The sequence below is a fragment of the Triturus cristatus genome, chromosome 7 (genome assembly GCF_964204655.1).
Source record: "Triturus cristatus chromosome 7, aTriCri1.1, whole genome shotgun sequence".
In the NCBI taxonomy this organism is placed as follows: Eukaryota; Metazoa; Chordata; class Amphibia; order Caudata; family Salamandridae; genus Triturus; species Triturus cristatus.
In genome coordinates, this window is record NC_140590.1 from 746,436,268 (window position 1) to 746,458,148 (window position 21,881).

The window sequence follows — 21,881 nt, forward strand, 5'->3', positions numbered from 1 at the left end:
CACCGGACCTCATGATTGTTCTACCCTAGCCATGGCCACGTCCAAGTCATAGAGGCCATAGCCCAGTGATGGCCACGACAGAAGCAGTATTGTAGGAGAGTAGGATCTGCACTTATGTTGCCACCACTTTTTTTCTGATGTTAACACTGGTTTCTGGCTATAGTCTGGCTGGGACCCTGCTAATCAGGGCCCCGGCCTCTCTGATCTCTCTAAACAACTTGGAGTGCATATTAGATGCACTAGTGATTGGATACTGTGGTACCTTATGAGCCCCTAGTATATGGTACCTTAGGTACCAAGGGCATAGGTACTTCACAGGCCTACCAGGGGCTGAAGCATGTATTATGCCACCCCTGGGAAGCAGACTAAATCTGACACTACAGGCCTGCTACTGCAGCCTGGGTGAGGTAGTGTTAGCACTCCTCACTGAGATATAGGTTCCCTATATCTCACCTTACACACACATATAAACCTATCAGTCACCCCTAAGGCAGGCCCTATCAATCCTGAGGGCAGGGTGCTTGGTTTCCATCTGAGGGGGTGCCTCTGCCTGAGCAAGGCCCCTCTGCAGCCCGCAGAGTCTATTCTCTGTGGCTGTTTGTGGATGCGGTTAAACCACATACTCTTAAGTGCATTATAACCTTGGGGTAAATTATCCCACCCTTCTAGAGGGATAGACATGTACCTACTGTGGAAACATGGTAGAATCCTGAAAGAGCCCTGGCATCACAAAATGGATGCCACCAGCACAGACACTGGGCTGCCCTCCTGCTGCTGACCGAAACTCATAGTGGAGGAGGCCCAACAATAGGCATCCTGTCACAGGGAGGTGTCACCACCTTCCAGACAGGATTTAGTGTATTGGGGCTGGGTGGGTGCACTCCTAGAGTGCTTTGAAGTCCTGCACTGGAGGAGCAGTAGGCTCCTCTGTGCATATGCCAGCTCAAACCGGTTCAGGGGCTACCTGCCCCTGCTCTGGCGCGAAACTGGACAAAGGGAAGTGGGTGTAACCACCCTCCCCCCTGACCCTCCCAGAGGAGTGGTCATAGAGCTAGACCCTCCCTTTCCTTTAGTATAAGTTAGGGAACCCTTGCCATTGCAAACTAGATATCCCTGGATGACGCTCTGAAGAAGAATCCTGGACCTTTGACATTCCACTACCCTTGGAAGACTGAAGAATCTCCCTTGGAGTCAAGGAGTGACTCCCCTGCTTGGCAGGCACCAAAACTTTGAACCAACGGTCGCAAACTTTACTGCTCCCGCCAGAGTCCGAAGTCCCTGCAGCCCCGGAAGTGGATTTCCTGACTTCTCGACGGCCATCGTGAGTCCCCAGCAGAGCTGAGGCGAGTGGACCCCACGAGTGACGAGGAACAGCAATACCCGGGTACCGTGCACTATTTTCGAGTGCAATCCCTTCACGACGTTCTACGAACTTGTGCATTGGACCACGTGTGGTCCAAACCTCCAGCATGATTTCCACCGAAGATCAGAGGCCTACCTCGTCCCGAGTGACCGTGGGCTCCTGTGAAGTGAATCCTCCTGAGGCGTCTTCGCGATCCCTTGCTTGTTGGCTTGTGGGTCCTCTGAAGACTTTTCTACAGAACCAAAGAGCTCCCCTGGTTGCTCCAGGCCTGCCCTGACTTACCCTTGCTGGGTGAGTCCCTCAGACCTTGCTGGTCTGCACCGCTGACTTCCTTAACTTTCCACGAGATTTGCTGTTGCCAAGGCTTGTTGGCTCCAATCCGGTTGCCGACACCTCAGTAAGCTGCAGACTTCGTGGGACATGCCGAATCCAGCTCCTGGTTGTCGTCGACACCTCCTGGGACTCGTGGCTGAAGAGTCAAGACACCCGTGATCACCTGAAATCACCCGATGACTGTGGGCATCCATCTTCCTGGGTCTGGGTCACTGGCAAGTGACTTTGAACACTGTCTCCTCTGCTTTCAGGTCTTCTTTCTTCAGAATCCATCCTTGGATTCCACCGGACACTTCTCCTGTCTTCACAAGCAGCAAGTCTTCTTTGGCTCCCATTGAAAACGACGCCGCGACCCAACACCAAAAGACACCTATGCACCCGGCTTCCCTGGGTGAGGTAACTTGTGCACTATGGTGCTCCTGTGTGTGGTGGCTCTAGAACTACTCACCCTGTAAGTGACTTGCTTGTAGACTCTCCCGAAGTATCCTAAAACTTTAAAATTCCAACCGCGACTTGCTCCATTGAAGTCTATTGTGATCCGCGGCTGTGTTCTCACACTGCATGCGTCTCCCGTGGGTCCTTTACTTACCTGCCTTGGGTGGATTAGTGAGGCCCCAGTGCTTCTGAAGACCTTAGGCCTTCTCCCTTCTCAAGTCGTTCTTCTTATACCTCTTTTTTAGTATATGGTCTGGTACGCCCCTTGGGCCCCAGCCATATAAGCGCTTAATTTGTTGTGAAACATTGATTTGTGCATATGTTCCTGATTTCTAATCTCATAAAGAGATTAGTAGAGCGTGTCTTGAAATAAATACATATATGTTTTATATATATACCTGTGTGGTGTCCTTTCATTTGGTAATTCAAGAGATTATAAGGTAAACAAGCTGCTTTACATTCCTCAGAGACTTAGCCTGAAGGCTGCTCTCCACAGCTACCACTAGGATAGCTTTCTTTAAAAGGTTGTCTTAAACCTATCTACCATAAGAGTTGAATTGGACTGGTGCAAGGTGGCCACTTTAACTAGTGACCAGCATATGCCAGGCCAACTTCTCACAAGTATCCATAGGGAAAATCCTTCAAATTTAGTAGCACCACCTCCATCAGGCCGAGCACATAAAAGTCCCAAAAATACCCCTGACTCTTGCAGTGAAAACAACGCAAACCAACATAGTCCCAGCCATTTCCTCCTGCAGGTTCCATTTGGGGTCCACACACAACCTCCAGTATCCCTTGTTGAAGTTAACAATGCCCAAAACCACAGGTAACAGCCCCACAGTCTGGCAACAGCCCAAAGATTCTCAACTCTTCTAGAAGAAGGGTGTAACCCACTAACTCAGCCCAATTAGACAGAAACCCTTTTTCCACACCATGTGCAGAGATCCAAGGGACGCGCACATGTCAACGGAAACATTAGCCTAAAATTAAACATCCACCTCTCCACACAATTGCACACTGCCCATGCAGTTCAAAATGACTCCCCCAATGGTTAAAACATCATACCTTTAAACGGAGCAGCCCGCAGGGAGCAGTCCTGCCCCGCTTTGGAAAGGAAGAGGAGGGAAAACCATTATAAAGAAGGATAAATTCAAGATGTTGACTCTCGCTCAGGTCTTGTCTGCCCTCGACCCTGGAGACTGGATGGTAGCGTTGGACTTAGAGGACGCTTATTTTTACATCCCCGCCCTGCTAGCCCACCGGTGTTACCTGCGGTTTATTGTAGGCCACAAGCATTTTCAATTTACTGTGCTCCCCTTTGGCCTTACCAGCGCCCCTCGGGTGTTCACGAAAGTGATGGCGGTGGTCGTAGCTCATCTGCACAGATCAGGGGTGCCAGTCTTCCCCTATCTTGATGACTGGCTGCTGAAGGCGGGCTCGCTGCAGGCAGTCGTCTCCCACCTCCTGACTACAGCCGAACTTCAGCATTCGCTGGGGTGCTCCATCAATATGCCGAAGTCACACCTGATTCACCTCATGAGCTCCTCTACATCGGAGCGTTTCTGGACACAACGCAGTTTCGGGTTTATCTTCCCGAACAGCGAGTCTGGGATATTCGGGCTATGATTCCGATGTTTCAGCCTCTATCCCGGGTTTCGGTCAGTATGACCCCGAGGCTGCTGGGCCTCATGGCCTCCTGCATCCTGCTGGATGATCATGCCAGGTGTCATATGCGGATCTGCAGTGGGACTTGAAGTTCCAGTGGGCGCAGCATCAGGGGAATCTGTCTGATTGCATCCAGATCTCGGAGGGCACTGCTCGACAGCTGCAATGGTGGCTCACAAACCAGGATTGGGTCAACGGCAGATCCCTCTCCCTTCCCCAACCAGAGGACACGGTAGTGACGGATGCGTCTCTTCTGGGATGGGGCAGCCGGATGGGGGAGCCGGAGATCAGAAGCCTCTGGTCTCCAGCGGAGTCCGGTCTCCACATCAATCTTCTGGAGTTTCGGGCAATTTGTCTTGCACTGAAGGCATTCCTTCCCTCTGTCCGTTAAAGAATAGTGCAGGTGTTCACAGACAACATCACCGCCATGTGGTACTGCAACAAACAAGGCAGGGTGGGGTCGCGGACCCTGTGTCAGGAGGTCCTCCGCCTCTGGACATGGCTGGAACATCAGGACATATCCCTGGCGGTTCAACACCTGGCAGGTTCCCTGAATGCCAGGGCAGACGAACTCAGCCGCAGGTGCATGATGGATCACGAATGGCGTCTTCACTCGGAGGTGGTGCAAGGTCTCTTTCAACAGTTGGGAGAGCCTTGGTTAGATCTATTCGCCACCGAAGAGAATGCGCAATGTCAGCAATTCTGCGCGTTGGAATTTCCAAGGCAGCACTCGCTAGGTGACGCTTTTCGTCGCGAGTGGAGTTGCTGTCTGTTGTATGCTTTTCCGCCTATACCACTTCTGACCAGAGTGCTGAACAAGATCAGGCGCGACCGGGCCCAAGTCATTCTTGTGGCTCCGGATTGGGCACGAAGAGTCTGGTATCCTGAGCTGCTCAACGTGGCCATCGATCCTCCGATCCGACTGCCTCTTCGGAAGGATCTTCTGTCGCAGCAGCAGGGGACGGTCCTTTACCCTAACCTATCCAGTCTCCACCTCCTTGTGTGGATATTGAGCGGCAGCAGTTGACGCCTTTCGACCTGTCTCCCGAAGTTTGCGATGTAATCTTGGCAGCCAGGCGTCCCTCCACTAAGACAGTATATGCCTGCCGGTGGAACAAGTTTGTTGCATGATGCACAGCAAAGGCTGTGGATCCTCTTTGTCCCCCTCTTACTGAAGTTCTCTTGTTCCTTCTTTCTTTAGCCTAGCAGGGCTCTGTTCTGGGCACTATCAAAGGCTATCTTTCAGCCATCTCTGCCTTCCTTAGGCTTCCCGATCAACCTTCTCTTTTCAAGTCCCTGGTTTTTAATCATTTCTTCAAAGGCATAACTCATCTCTTTCCTCCTGTTCCCTTTGTTATGCCTCAGTGGAACTTGAATCTAGTCTTGACCTTTTTAATGTCCGCTCCCTTTGAGCCGCTTCACAACTGTCCTTTAAAGCTACTGACGCTTAAAACTGCTTTCCTGGTAGACATCACATCTACCAGACAGGTGAGTGAGCTCCAGGCCCTTTCCTCCAAGCCTCCTTTCCAGTCTGTCCATCCGGACAAGGTAGTTCTCAGGACTCGTCCATCCTTCCTGCCCTAGGTTGTCACCTCCTTCCACATCGGACAGACCATCACTTTGCCTACCTTCTTTCCGGCTCCCCATCCTTTGAAAGATGAGTAGAGGCTCCACCGTCTGGACCCAAAGTGTGAGCTTTCCTTTTATCTGGACCGCACAAAACAGTTCCAGGTGGATGACCAGCTCTTTGTTGGCTATGTGGGTGCCAAAAAAGGTCAGGCCGTACACAAGCGGAATATCTCCCGATGGGTCATTTTGTGTATATAAGCCTGTTATTCTCTGGCAAAGAAGGAGCCTCCAGTGGGGCTGCGCGCCCATTCCACCAGGGCGACGGCAGCAACTACTGCTTTGGGACGTGGAGTTCTTCTGAATGACATTTGTCCGGTATCTACGTGGGCTTCGTTGCACACCTTAACCAAGCACTACTGCCTTGGCAATCAAGTCCGGAGAGACTGCTTCTTTGGCCGTTCTGTTCGCCATGACTTTCTGGTGTGATCTTGGTTCGCAGACCCACCTCCAGGGTTGGTATTGCTGGGGTATCTGTTCCAAGGTAAGGAATCTATAACTAAAGTGTTTCTTTGAGATGAACAAGTTACTTACCTTCAGTAACAATATATCTGTAAGAAACATTACTTAGTTATAGATTCCTTACCGCCCCACCTATCTTCCCCGTTCTGCAAACTGATTTCTAGGGTTAAGCACCTCCTTTCAGAGCCTTAGTTTTGTGCACCAGTGGTCAGTGTCTTGCATGGTTCTGCATTTGTGGTGCGGAAAGTCGTGTACAGAACTGACGTGAGTGCGTCTAAGTAGTTACCGCAATATCATCCCGGCGACTACGACACCAACTTCAGACACGGAGCCGAACGACGCCACCTTCCGACGTGCAGAGGTACATCTGACGGAAAAAAATAATTCCGGATCCAGTATGACGCCTGGGGGTAATTCTAAGGTAAGGAATCTATAACTAACTAATGTTTCTTACAGATATATTGTTACCGAAGGTAAGTAACTTGTTCGTCAATACCAGTGAGAACAATGTCAATGTATGCTATAACAACTGTATGCACATTGTTAAGGATTTAGACAAAAATTATACAAGTAGCTGCCATATTATTTTTAGGAGTTCTTTGGACTTACACCATTCCTTTCGGATTCACCCAAGGTGACCTTACCCATCAACCCTGAGTCAGAGATACGTGGTTAGGCAAGTCCTACAACCCACACCCACACTTATTGAATACCAGGTCACAAGATCGTAGTCTCTCTTAACTTAAAGACTGGCGCGCACCCAGGGAAAACCCTGATCGATCCCACAGATAGATAGTTGCACCACAAATAGATTCAAGGAAATTGGCTTCAATAAAGCACGTTTGACCAAAGTCCCGCATTCCCCAAAAATACACAAAGCTAGATACCACATGGAGATAGAAGCACTCAACCAATCAGAAGATGATATGCTCACCACACATAGCGATCACACGCTCGTCATGCCGCACATCTGTACACATACAAACTGACCCACACTAGTTCTTCCCAAGGGCGAGAACCATCTGTGTTCTTATCAGACGGCTGCACTTGCTGATTTATGACTGAGATGCTTTTTTGGAATGTAGAAATTGCTTTATTGTACCTCATGGACTGTATATAACAACTGCCAAAACTTTGTACTTTGAGAGACTTTGAGCAGAGACACTCTGTCGTGGCTCTCCTGGCTGCAGCATTTAATTAAACCAATGTCTCCTGTTTTGCCAAATACCTCTTGTCTTCTCATTTATTTGAGGTAAATTCATATCCGAGGAACAAACTTATGGTCTGAGTCAGTTCCTCAGAACCCCCATCTGGGGAGGTATTGCTTTGGTATCTATTCTAAGGTGAGAATCTGAGGTAAGAAATATTCATCAGAAGAATTCTCTACCACCTTTGCTAATGCTCTTTCTAGTGGATACCCTATCTAACTGCAGATTTCTCACTGCTCTCTTATCTTCCCATTCTGTGAATTAGCCTCTTTTTAACTTTAAAAAAGGTCCCAAATTAGTAATCAGCACATTGTTACCAAAACGTTTTTCACCCTGCGCGTCCAAGGGTGCAGAAAGGAAAAGGTAAACATAAGAAAGCCAATGCAGAGGTGAATAGCGCCACTTAGCGGTGCACAGGAGCATTGCTATGAAAAATCTCCGGATCCAGTCTGATGCCTGGAAGAATATTCTAAGGTGAGGAATCTGCAAGTAGATAGAATATCCACCAAAAGAGCATTACAAAAGGCAATTAACTTCTTTACTAGGCACAATTGGACTCATGAGCTTGGAACAACATCTTTAGGGAGCCAGTATGTCACACTAGTTGATGCCTGTCAGGTGTGATGTGTAATGAGCCATGACAAAGCTATTATCCACTCTGACACATGGAAATGTTTCTGTTGTTGAGTAGATAATGAGTCTGTAGAAAGTTGGAGTTTCTTTCAGAAATAACCTGCTTAGCATCTTTAACTCACAACTCTGTTAAAAGTCTGTGACACTCAAAGCAGTAGGGAAACTACATACTAAGGAAGATTTTCATAATGCCATCTGAAAGTAATGAATTATACCTTTATATTTGAGAGCTGTACTTTATTACTTTTTTGTTTGTATTACACATTACGTCTGAGGTAGCAGAATAATGTAAACCATAAATGGATTCAAATTGTATGAAAACAAAAGAAAAAAGCATTTGCTTTGTGTCCTCTTGTTTGTCACTTTCAGATTGAATTATATGAGCAACTGTTTGAAGAAGTATCCAATCTTGAAAATACGAAAGTGTTTAATACTTGGTTTCAAGTAGACATTCGTCCTTTCAAACAAGCTTTGTTGAATATCATTAAACGGTGGAGCCTAATGTTCAAAGAGCATCTTATTAATCATGTTACCAACAGGTAAAATATTGTGTAGTCTTATATGCTTATGTGATTGTCATCATTGTACAAATTATACTTGCTGGCTAACCAACCATTGTTATTTATTATGTTCTATAAAGTAAAGGAATGTGTTAACGCTATTAGGAAATCTCTATTTTTGTACATTCCGTTTTGCATTTTTTAAATAGCGATTTCCTATCATTCGCTATTTAGGAAATTCAAAAATGTTATTTCGTACATATGTCCCCTTGTGACCATTGGACTGGAAAACAAGTGTTAAATATTTATACAAGCAGTGGGCCTTAGAATACCTTTACAGTGTGCACCAGTATTGAAATTACTTCCAATTCTGCAATTAGTTTAATTAATACAAAACAGCTGCCCAGCCACCATCACAAAGAAGTAGAAGCTATAGCTGCTACCCAGGCTGTTGACACAGGCTGTTGACTCCGCCCTGATAAAATGCTTTTTGTGATTTTGCACATTTAGGAAAAAGTTTTTAAAGAAATGTTGAACTGTTATTGGTGTCGAATTTGCAGGATTTTTAAAAACTTTAGAAAAAACTTTGATTAAAACCTTTACTATTTCTGGAAAAACTATTAAATAGATCACCACATTTTGGGGGAACTTGAAGGCTGTGTTATAGTGTTTCATTAATTCAATCTGATTTTCCATCCTAATGAAAGTCCAAATTTGAGCACTGGCTTGCTAGTTGTTGGACTGATGCACAGTCTAGTAAAGCCCTATAAAAACAAGACAGCTGTGCAGTGGATGTGTACACCAAAGGCAAGCCTGTTTGTGCACTGTAGGCACACAGCGCCAGCCATGTGCCCGCTTTAGCTCTTGAGGGGAACAAAAACAAGCACAGTTGAGCTATATGTGTAAGAGCCTGCTGGACATTGAAAGGCACTGCTTGGGGCCGGAGTGCTTTGATACCATAAGTAAGCATCCCTGCTGGGTGAGTTTGGCAGGAAAATAGATGGTAGTCACTGTCGTGACCTGGGCGCAAGGGCACTAGAACCCTGTACCCGACTGGTGGGGAGGGGGTTTGAACCGGACACCACTTCCGGTCACGGGAGTGGGGAGGAAGGCAGACCACAAGGGAAAGGGAAGCGACTGGATGTGGGGTAAGAAGCAGCGAGAAAGAGTGGAACAATAAAAAAGGTAGAAACACCTGACTCCTGTGCATTCCTGCAAAGAGAGACAAGACAACTGGCGACGAGGGTGGGATTCGAACCCACGCGTGCAAGGAATGCACAGGAGTCAGGTAGGAGTGTTTCTACATTTTCTAAGACAGAGAGCGAGAGAGCATTCATCTAATAAAGAAACATCAGGTAAAGAAAACGGCGACCGTAGACATCGATGGGGGAAAACAAAGCACACGATTCGTGCTAGATAGCGGTGCCGCATGCAACATAATGTGTGTGTCAGAATACGATAAGATGAAAATAAAACCAACACTAGTGCCATCCACTGTTACCTGGGGCTCGAAGAAACCAGTGATCAACATGGGGAAGTTTACAGAGACACTGATGTACAAATACCGATCAAGCAAGGAAGAAATACATGTACTAAAGGGCGACATTCTGGTACCATGTCTACTGAGCAACGTCATGGCGCAGGTGATGTGTCTCCTTGCAATGACGTACCACATGTCAGAGAAAAAGAACATCTTGTGAGACTATCCAGCAATTCTACAAGGACTAGCAAAACTAAAAGGACGGCAAATAACACTGCACATCAATGAAGCAGTAAAACCTGTAGCTCAGCATCACCGACGAGTGCCGATACACCTGCAGCCACAGGTAGAGGAGGAAATACAAAGCCTGTTGAGCCAAGACATTATAGAGCCTGCGGACGGGCAGACCCTATGGGTGTCACCAATAGTGGTGGTTCCAAAGAACAACACATCCAAGATTTGCATATGTGTAGACATGAGGATACCAATCACAGCAATTGAAAGGGAAAGACACCCTGGACCGCACTTAAATGATATGATCAGCTGCCTCACTGGCGCCTGCCAGTTTTCAAAGCTGGACCTGTGTAAAGGGTACCATCAGCTGGAGCTTGACCCACAATCAAGGTACATTACCACATTCTCCACGCACATGGGTTTGTTTCGCTACAAACTACTGAGTTTTGGCATCTCATCGGCCGCAGAGATATTTCAGGAAACAATACGGCAGGTCATAAGGCCAGTAAAGAACAGCCTCAATTACAGTGACGACATTCTGGTGTTTGGTCGATCAGATGAAGAGCATGACAGAGCTTTGCGGGATATATGTTTGCATCTGGAACAAGCAGGCCTAACGCTAAATGAAGACAAGTGCGAAATAGGGAGAAATTAACTGGTATTCTTCGGACACATCTTCTCCAGAAAAGGAATGCGACCAGACTACAGCAAAGTGGAGACGCTGGAAAAAGCGAGTCCTCCGGCAGATGTTGCGGAAGTGAGGTCATTCCTTGGGCTTGCCAGCAACTGCGCTCGATACATAAAAGACTTTGCCACAGTGAGTACACCGTTCAGGGAACCAACGAAGCAAGGTCAGACATTCATCTGGACACAAGAATGTAACAAGGTGTTTGAGGCCATCAGACATGCTGTGATAGCGGTGGACCATCTTGCCTACTCTGATCCACTGCTATGTACGGAACTTACGGTGGACGCCAGCCTAGTAGGACCAGGAGCGATCTTAGCACAACACATGCCAGGCAGAGATTCTCCAAGGAAGATCGTGGCATATGCAAGCAAAAGCCTGTCCGACATTGAGAGGGCATACTCGCAGCCAGAAAAAGAAAGCCTAGAAGTAGTATGGGCGTGTGAGCACTATCACATGTTCATCTACGGGAAACCATTCACTATCTTAACAGACCATCAGGCCCTAGTGACAATCTACGGAAAACCAAATGCAAAAATACCGCCTCGCATCGAGCGCTGGGACATAAGACTGATGGACTATAACTTCAAGATCGTGGCCGAACCAGGAAAGGAACCTAACCCGGCGGATTACATTTCTCGGCATCCCTTACCAAGGAGACCTCAGGACACATTAATAGTGGAGGAATATCAGAACTTTGTGCTGAAACAAAACACTTTGGCATGGATAACGATAGCAGAACTTGAGCAAGACACAGGGAGGGATGCCACAATGCAAGCGGTAAAAATGGTGAAAAGACAGCAAAGATAGAGACAATACAACAACAACAGCATCATGGAAAAAGGAGTGAACAAGGAGGAGATGCTGGCGTTCAAAAAGGTTCATGAAGAATTATCAGAGACCGTGAACGGAATAATAATGAGAGGAACAGGAGTAGTTATGCCAAGGGCCTTGCGCAGACAAACTGTAAACTTGGCATGCAAATCACACAGAGGCATGGTTGCAACAAAGAAGCTGCTACGGGAGAAAGTGTGGTTCCCTAGTTTGAACAATATGGTGGAGAATACTATCACAAATTGCCACATCTGCCAAGCCACAGGGCAGCCAGCAAAACCAGAACCACTAGAAATGTCAGAACTCCCACGGGCAGTCTGGACGGAACTGGCAGCAGACTTTTGTGTACCTCTAGAAACGGGCAAGTACTTGCTCGTGATCATTGACAAATACTCAAGATTTCCTATCGTGCAACATGTCTCGTCAACATCAGCAATTGCAATATTGCCAATACTGGATGACATATTCGCAGCCTGGGGCTCCCCACAAACACTAAAAACAGATAATGGTCCGCCATTCTCAGGGGAGGAATTTCGAAAGTTTATGGACTACCTAGGCATTCATCACAGGCAAATAACGCCTCTGTGGCCACAAGCAAAGGGCATGGTGGAAAGATTGATGGGAAACATAAAAAAGGCTGCCCAAAGAGCAAAGCTGACACAGATATCAATAGGACAGGCCCTTTGTAAAGTGCTAAGAGACTATTGAAACACTCCTCACAGCTCCACGGAATGGTGCCCCGCTGAGCTGGTGCTGGGCAGAACAAGCAGGACAAGGCTACCGCAGCTAGAGGCAATGACACCACCAGAGCACAGCAGCATTGCTGTCAGAGACCACGAGGCCAAGGAGAAAATTAAGGTGTATGCCGGCGCCAGGAGACATGCCACTCCATCGCACCTCAAGCAAGGGGACGCAGTGGTGGTATGCCAGCGGCAACTGAGAAAATCGGACAGTCCATTCTCAAAGGAACCATTAACGCTGACACAGGTGAAAGGGCCCACGATAACAGCAACAGCAGGCCCCTACCGAATAACACAGAACAGCTCTCACTTTAAGGAACTAAAGAGCATGGAGGAAGACGGAGGAGACACAGCCGCAGGAGACACAGGCACAGACGAGAGACAGGATGAAGAATGGCAGAAAGACAAGCAAGAGACATGTCCAAGAAGAGAATGCAAAAGACCAAAAAGGCTAATTGAAGAAATGAAATGATGGAGACAACGACACGTCTTTGTCTATCTCTCTCTCTCTCTTTTTCTCTCTCTTCTCTGCCTATCTCTCTCTCGCTATACCTCTATATCTATCACCACTTTCTTCTGTCATTTTCCTGCAACAAAAGGGGAGATGTCGTGACCTGGGCACAAGGGCACTAGGACCCTGTATCCGACTGGTGGGAAGGGAGTGAGAACCGGACACCACTTCCGGTCAGGGGAGTGGGGAGGAAGGCAGACCACAAGGGGAAAGGGAAGCACTGGATGTGGGGTAAGAAGCAGCGAGAAAGAGTGGAACAATAAATAACGTAGAAGCACTCCTACCTGACTCCTGTACATTCCTGCAAAGAGAGACACGACAGTCACATGTGAGAGTGTAGGTTTAGTGTGTGAAAAGGGGACTGCACATAAGACCTGTACTGATGTGCGAGGGGGGTGTAGTTTGAAGAAAATGATATGGCTGTAAAGGCTTATTTTATTGGTTATTGCATTGGTTCTTGAGGGGAGGGGGAGTGGCCCACCAATGATACATTACAGTGCGTGCTGATTTATGCTGTCTGCAGCCAAACATACCCTAGAACTCTATGACTTTCTGTTCTTGGCTATGTAAGCTAGTGATCTGGAGCTAAACTGTATGTGTCCAGTCTGGTTTAATATTGTACATTCAATGTGACCAAGTTGTCCTGGTGGTGTGGTGACAATCATTCTACAGAGTAACTTTGAGATAAAGGAGTACCGGTGCAAGTACCAGCTGTGGCCAAAATTATCGTCTTCATTCTGGCCTCCCGAGCCACCACACTCTATAAAGGGTTAATATGTTACCGCCCCCGCAGGTCTGATTAATGCCTTCATTGATCCCGTCCTTTTCTTTGTTATTATTGTAGTATACACATTTTTTAGTAGTGGGAGATTTTAATTTATGGGCTGACACATCCCTGAGTCATCTGGCAGACAAGTTTATTTCGGGAATGGCGGCTCTGGATTTAGCCATGTAAGTAAGCAACCATAAACATAATAAAGGCCATCCACTTGTTTTTGTCTTTGGATCAGGTAATTTTTTAGGCTGTAAGGAAGCTATTCAATTGGTGTGGTCTGACCATCTGTTAATTTCCTTCTGCAGTAAAGATTCATGGATAAAAAAAGACCCTTAGATAAGCTGCTTGAAAAACTTTCATTGTGTAAGCTAACTCTCCCAGGCCTGGTGCAGAAGATGAGGGACTGTAACCAGTCAGTGGGATCTATCACACTGGAGACTATGGAAGGTATGCAAAATGAGTTGAGTCTGCATTGGACAATCCTGCCTTACAGGGTCATCAAAAATTAAACAATCCTACTGCTCTCTGACACTCACCTGGTGTGAGGAAGGCAAAACTTTGCTGTAAAAAACTGGAAAGGCTCTGCTTATAGACGACTCCAGCCTTTCATTATAACATCAGAAGCCTTGAAAGATTATAAGAGGAAAGTGTTTGCCAAAAGATCAGCCTTCCTCGCTGCTAAAGTTTTGGAGGCTGAGACTTCAGCTAAGGAAATGTTTGAGAATATTTAAAATGTATCTTTCCCTATATGTGCGGAAAACACATTTGTGAACTCTTTGATCTGGCGGATGGCAGATAGACTGTAAAGTTTTTTTGAAGAGAAGGTTTCCATTGTCCTGAAATCTTTGTCCCCTTCTGGGGACCTCTATGAACTAGGGTCAGGAGAAGTAATGCCTATGCCCTGATGGGGTGAACCCCACAAAAAAAATGCTAGTGGATCATCGGACTCACAAAAAAGACTAGGGTCAGCATCAGCCTCTCGGAGCCAATCGGTATATAAAGATCTAATCACCCGAACTCTAACCATACGAGCAGAGGAGTACTGACGCATCGCACAGGATGAGGGTAGTGGCAGAGCAAAGGAGATGCCACTTTGACTATGCTCATGGAATATCAATAGTTTATCAACAAAAATAGAGGATCTGGATTTTTGGTAATACGTCAACGCCTTCTACATCATCATGCTGCAAGAAACCTGGCTCACGGACCCACAGCACCTCCAAGGTTTCTTGTGCTTTGTCACACCAGCTACAAGGTGCGGCAAATTTGGTCACCGGTCTGGGGGGCTTGCTACATATGTGTCTATGACTAGTATACAATCAGCTGTACTCTTGAACTCAACCTCAGCAACAACATTAGCAGTTAGAATCACCATCTCTCTCCAGGGCAAAGAAACAGAGGTGGTTTTAATCAATACGTATATCCACCCCAAACGAAAAGCGAAAGATTAAAAAAACGTACAGACCTAGTGTCATCGTACGCAACAGAGATGAAAACTGCAACGATGGTCTTGTCAGGAGACTTAAACCAATATCTTTTGGAGACTTTAGTGGGAGAGGAGGTTCGCATACAAACGGAAATCCACAACATCCCCGCCCAATGTGCACCAACTCACGGACGGAAGAACTGCAAGAAAAGCTGCCTCCTAGCCAACTTAGAACACCTACACCTTCGAGCGCTTAATGGCAGATTCATTGACAACTCACCTCCTGTTGATTCATATTACTCCGCAACAACGAGTTCTGTACTGGATTGCACGTTCGCAAGCCTTGCAGTTTCCATACATCAAGGGGTTTGGAATGGGGGACAAGGAGGAGAGTCACCACCGCCTGCAAGAACTGCAGGTAATAACCTCAGCATGCAGCTCCATCAAGCAAGACCTAACCCTGGGGTCCACATACACCTCCAACTTAAAAAGGATCAAATGCACAGCAATTAATACTAATCCACAGGCAGAAGCTGCAATTGAACTTTTTAAATCTTTTGTGACAGGCTCAATGGATCAAACAGCCCAATAGGGTCAATTTACAGCCACACTCTTAGAAGGTTATGCCGCCACTACAACTAAAAAAAGCCACTCTCAGGTCATGCGTCAGAAATATAGACTACCGAAAGGGCAAAAAGATCGCCTTAAGTTCCTCAAACAAGCATTAAACCACACAATGCGCAGACTGAGAAGATTTCTGGGAGACACTAGCACATGTTCACTCCTAAGAGATCAAAGGATATCACAAAAAAAACTGAAATGGGACATCAACAAAGACAAAGAAAATGCAACCTGGGCAAAATTGTTTCACGATCTAAACCGTAATGATAGCGCTCGGTTTTGGAAAACCGGGAATGGGATAATCCACCCCCACCATGAAGGCATATCGTCACATATTTCGGAAGAAAGCTGGGTGGAGTTCATCGCCAATCACTTTCATAACCAATTTGGAGACGCCGGAATACAAGATCCGAATCAGTGGCTAACAGAAGAACAATATGGAGCGTGCAACAAAGAGACCCGGGAGCTGAACTTGTCAATGACAAAATTCACACCTCCCTGCGCAACTAGCAGCCCATTGCTGCTCCTAATACAAAATCAGCTTGCAAAAGGAAGGAGAGAAGGGGCACCAGGACCAAATGGCATCCCCCCTGCGCTGTTTAAAGCCAAGCCGGAGGACTGGGCTGGCATCCTGCAACCTCTCTTTCTGGAAGTCAGTCTCTTGAACAGATTACTGGAATCATGGAAGGTTTCGACAATTGTGCCAATTTATAAAAAAGGAGACAAGGCCGAGACAAGCAATTATCGGCTAGTAACCTTGATAGACAATGAAGCAAAATATTTTGCAGGCACCATTCTAGAGGAGCTCACAACTTGGGCAGAGGCAAACGAGATAATACCTCTAAACCGAATGGGCTTTCGCAAAATGGCAGGCACATCAACTAATATCCTCGCAATCTCCCTATTGATAGATGCAGCAAAAACATCAAACCTTCCTCTACATCTATGTTTTATTGACTTCAGCGCAGCATTTGATAATGTTGAGAGGGACAGACTGTGGGGGAAGCTGGCGTGCTGGGGGATCCCACAGCCCATTTTAAACATCTTGGCACTTCTCCACACAGACACCTGGATGCAGGTGAAATTAGGGGGCGGAACTCATCTCTCCTCTAAAGTCCCCACAACAAAAGGCCTGAAACAGGGCTGCGTGCTCGCTCCCATCCCGTTCAATCTATTCATGGCCTACCTCCCAAAGGCACTCAATGCTTGCAACTCACACTCCCAAAAGCTAGGTGGAAAAATACTGACCAATCTTATGTATGCAGACGACGTAGTTCTGCTCAGTCACACATACGTGGGCCTTCATCATCTACCAAAAGAAATGCAGAACTATGCCATAGAAAACAATCTAAAAATCAATCTCAGTAAGACAAGGTCCGTGACAATAAACAACAACAGAAATCGGCAGAGGAATTGGTTTTTAAATGGCAATCAACTTGAACCATCGCAGGATTATAAATACCTAGGAGTCATAATTGACAAGGAAGGAACATTTAAACTCCAAAACGAGGAAATAAGAAGGAGAGGGCTGGTAATAACACTTTCAATGAAAAACCTTGTTAACAAACTGATGGGGCCGACAATGAGCCCACTTTTAAAGGTAGTCCAGGCCAAACTACTCCCTACGATCACCTACGGCAGCGAAGCATTGCGGGGGAGGGACGCCAAGATACTAGATAGCACACTGGTCAAAGCCTATAGGGTTATGTTTTGCCTCCCGCATTATACTTCACCAGCTCAAATAAGGTTGGAGTTTGGCCTCCTACATCAATCTCTGCCCAGGCACGGGTCTTATGTTTTCTGCTAGCATAAGATCAGAAACGCCGCACCAAATACGTCAAACCAACTGCTGTGGCACGAAATCCAGCATAGGGATACTTGCCAAGCGAGGCAATATCTTCAGACATCTTTGGAAAGCACCAAGCTTACGGATCTTTGGAATACTCCACTTGGGCATTCAACTTTCAAAAAACTGGCCTGGAAATGTGTAAAACAAATTGCGGTGGTGGAGGACAAGACAATCTTCGCAGACAGATCCCATGCCTGAATGACCCTGAATTCTTACAAAACACTTGCACCGCAAAAGTATTTTAATCAGGGCTATTCCAAAGAGAGAAAAATGATATTCTTAAGGCACAGATTGGGCACCCTCCCGTGCACCCAGCGTCTTCCACCATGGCTGAGGGCCACAACTCAAAGCACATGTAGACTGTGCAACTCCAAGCAAGGAGACATCATACACCTAATCTGCACTTGTAAGGACCTACATAAAGAACGGGTACGGCTATTAAAAGCACCCTTGAAGCAGCATGGTATCCGCACCAGGAGACAAGTGGTGTTGGCCTGCTTCAACCCCGGAAACCCGCAGCTGAACTGCAGATTGGTAAAATACTTAAAGTTGGCCAACCAAAAAACATCTAAAATTGGAACAGCTCAACCCGGCGGCACAGCAGCCACACAGGTAAGAAGCTCCTGTGGTGCAACTAACTTACAACCTGAGATTGGCCTTCCTCATAGGCCAGAGCACTAGCACTTTTTTTGAACAAATTTTGAACAGGAACTAACAACTTAAACAATACACTCTATATTGCACTTCATTACGTCCAGCATCAGCAAGGTACAGGGACTGCATTGCACTTTACCTCACGAACAAATGAATTCTGCCCACATGGCTTACTTTTTAATGTACAGTAATTTTCAGTTTCTGTTTTATGGCTTTTATTATTGTATTATAATAACTTTATTATATCTTTTTTAAGTAAACGTTGCAATGGTTTTCTGTAACTATGTAAAATAAAAATAAACTTGAAACTATCTCACTGGTGGAAGACTATGGAAGGTATGCAAAATGAGTTGAGTCTGCATTGGACAACCCTGCCTTATAGGGTCGTCAAAAATGAAACAATCCTACTGCTCTCTGGCACTCACCTGGTCTGAGGAAGGCAAAACTTTGCTGCAAAAAACTAGAAAGGCTCTGCTTATAGACGACTCCAGCCTTTCATTGTAACATCAAAGAGAGCCTTGAAGGATTATAAGAGGAAAGTGTTTGCCACCAGATCAGCCTTCCTCGCTGCTAAAGTTTTGGAGGCTGAGACTTCAGCTAAGGAAATGTTTGAGAATATTTCAAATGTATCTTTCCCTATATGTGCGGGGAAAAGAATTGTGAGTTCTTTGAGCTGGCGGTTGGCAGATAGACTTTAACGTTTTTTTGAAGAGAAGGTTTCCATTGTCCTGAAATCTTTGTCCCCTTCTGGGGACCTCTGTGAACTAGGGTCAGGAGAAGTAATGCCTATGCCCTGATGGGGTGGGTAGGAATGCAGGCTGGTTGCTTTTGAGTAAGAAAGTAATGTCTGCAGTTTCCGTTTGGAAAAATGGGAGCTTTTAACTCCAGATAAATTTGTGTCCATCACTGCTGCTCTGAAATTAGAATCTCTGTTGGATCTTCTGCCTCCCTCCCATTAGAAGGAGTCTTCTGAAGTTCTTGGCCCTCTGTTATTACAGATCTGTGATAATTCATTACATAGTGGACTGGTTGCAGTTGAGAGGAAATAAGCCCTGGTAGTATCTTAATTGAAAAGAAAGATAATTTTGAAAGAGACACGTTAGTGATAGATTCCTTACCTTAGAATAATCCCCAGGCGTCAGACTGGATCTAGAAAGTTAATTTTTTTCCTAGCAATACCCCTGCGCGTCAGTAGGTGGCGTCGTGCGGCTCCGTGTCTGTCGCTGGCATCGTATGCGCCGAGATGACATCACGGAGACTACTTAGACGCCACCCATGACCTGGGATGACTCCTGGGGGCCCACAACGCTCGGAACCTTTCCCACAGACAACGCACGAAACCTCGGCATCATCCTGGACTCCTCGCTCTCAATGAACCTCTAAAGCAACGTTTCATCCTCCTACTTTCACATGCTCTTCAAGTGGATCCCCACTGAGTCCAGGAAAATGGTCACTCATGCAGCAGACTTGACTACGGCAATGCACTCTATACCGGCAACACCCAGAAACTCCCAAAATAACTGCAGACCGTCCAGAACACCTCTGCCAGACTCATCCTGAACATCCCACACCGTAACCACATCACCGGCCGCCTGAGAGACCTTCACTAGATACCGGTCAACGAGAGAATTGCCTCAAGTTTCTCACACATGCCTACAAAGCCCTCCACAATGCCAGACCCTCATACTTCAACCACTTCATCTCCTTCTATACCACCACCAGACATCCCCGCTCTGTAACAACTGGCCTTGGCAACCGTCCACAGATCCACAAGACCACGGCTGGAGAAAGATCCTTCTCCTACCTCGCTGTGGAGACCTGGAACTCCCTGCCTCTGCACCTCAGACGATCATCCATTGCTGGCACAATTCAGGAAGGACCTCAAGTCCTAGATCTTCACCTGAAGCTCAGACCCAACCCTCTCCACCCACCCAGCGCCTTGAGACCCTCATTGGTGAGTAGTCAGGCTTTATAAGATTCTGATTGATTGATTGATTGAATGGAGGCCCTCTTTCAGTTCTAAAACAAAGCTATCCTAAGTGGCGGGAATCTGGATTCCCGGGCACCTGGGATGATAAAACTCCAAACCTCCACAGCACACATGAAGAGCCACTAAGCTGTGAGACCTCATGCATGATGTTGAGTCCAAGCCCCCAGTTAGGGGCGCGGGAGTATCACCAGAGTTACCAGGCGCCCAAGATTTGCTGAGACAGTCCCGGTTTCATCACACCGAGCAGACTTATGCAAGGCTTTGGTCAAATGTCCTAGGTTTTCATGTTTCTTGATTTTACAAGGAGAATACTAGCTTAGCTAGCTTTTTTCCCCCTAATTTTTGATTTCCAAAGTCCGGTCACCCTGATCCACCCTTACAAAATTTGACAAGTACGACAGTTCATTCGGCAACACAAGACCATAGAGACCCCGGCCACAAGCTAAGGACAGCAGCCCACCAGTGCACTTAGAGATGTGGGGTGTGGTCTGTGCGAGAGGGGGTGCCCGGGAAGGGGGATCCCAAATCTCCACTGCAGCTCCTGATGAACAGCGGGTACCTACTCGGCAAGCATGGTGGCTAACTGTGCTCCAAACTTGCCGACACCATACAGAAGAAAACAGTTGGCCCTGACTTTGGACGCCAGGAGGCAATCTAAATGGGGAAAAAAGGGGGCCACTGAGCAGTCCCCAACCTTCTATTCCCCAAAATTACAAGTGTAGCATAGATCACATGGGATTCAGGAAAACGCCCAAAACAAAAGAAAAAAACGTACCCAAAAGTAGTCCAAAAAGACGTTCGTAGATACATAGATGAGATCAAGATAAGTCCTAGCTGGGTACCTGAAAGCCACGAGGGAGGGTCACTCTATGTTACACACTATGTGCCGGAAAACTGAGAGGTGCACATGCACCAAGATGTGCTCACAGCATGTGGCCAAACCAGCGGTGGTACGCCCCCTCTTCCAATGTGTTCCACTCACCTATATCACTACTAAGCTAAACAGGGCATAACTAACACAACTGAGGGTAGTATCAAAAGATGTAGCCCCAACTACTAGAAGGGGCTGCACAGGAACTGGACCCTTAGCCTCCGGGTGAGGTGCCCATTGCAAAAACTAACATCACTGTAAAACTCTGACTAAAAGCCCCAATTCCATCCCTCCCTATCCTCAAGAGACCACCCCACAAACATACTTAACATCAATCTAAAACATCTAGTTTGGATTGGCGGACGGGCTCACTGGCTTATAAAAGATTTGATCCATCTATATAAACTAAGAGTCATCCTTGCTCCCTGAGTTTACTAAAACATACCCAACGTGGGTCACCTTACGGTACCTCACTAGATCAAGACTATTTGAGTATGGAGATTCATACCCCTAGGTAAAAAATAGAGGGATCCTGAAATTACAGAGCATATGTAAAAGTTTTCCGGATTAACTATCAACAAAGTTATTTCAAAACCAGGTTATAAAGAAGACAACCAAAGTGCACCAACGCGACGTGTTAGTTTACTGTATGTTAGGTGGTAAGATAAAGGTGAGTGACGCTCAAGGAGGTCTGCATGTATGTTTTTTACAGTCAAATCAAATCAGGTGCAGTGCACTGTGGCAGGGAAAGACCACCCAGTTCCCTAAAATGTGGTCAGATGACCACGAACAAATTATACCTGTAAACCCAAGCACACGCTGACATCATAAACAAAAATACAGTGTAAAATACAACAGATAGTCTTCTTCTGTGTTTAGTATCACTTTATTTTCTTAGTTCTCTGGGTTGGTGTAGTTAATCATCACAGTCTTTAAATCCTAGCTAACACGTGTTTCGTCGCTCACAGGGATGAACCACCGACATC

The 21,881-nt window shown here is 46.5% G+C and overlaps 1 protein-coding gene across 2 annotated transcripts in view; it reads left to right on the forward strand.

Moving 5' to 3' along the window:
• Positions 1-21,881, forward strand: part of DNAH17 (dynein axonemal heavy chain 17) — a 14,992,541-nt gene that overhangs the window by 3,809,523 nt on the left and 11,161,137 nt on the right. For both annotated transcript variants that reach the window (XM_085617470.1, XM_085617471.1), the window contains one exon: positions 8,095-8,264. In XM_085617470.1, the coding sequence (XP_085473596.1) occupies positions 8,095-8,264 (170 nt within the window). The remainder of the gene's footprint in view (positions 1-8,094; positions 8,265-21,881) is intronic.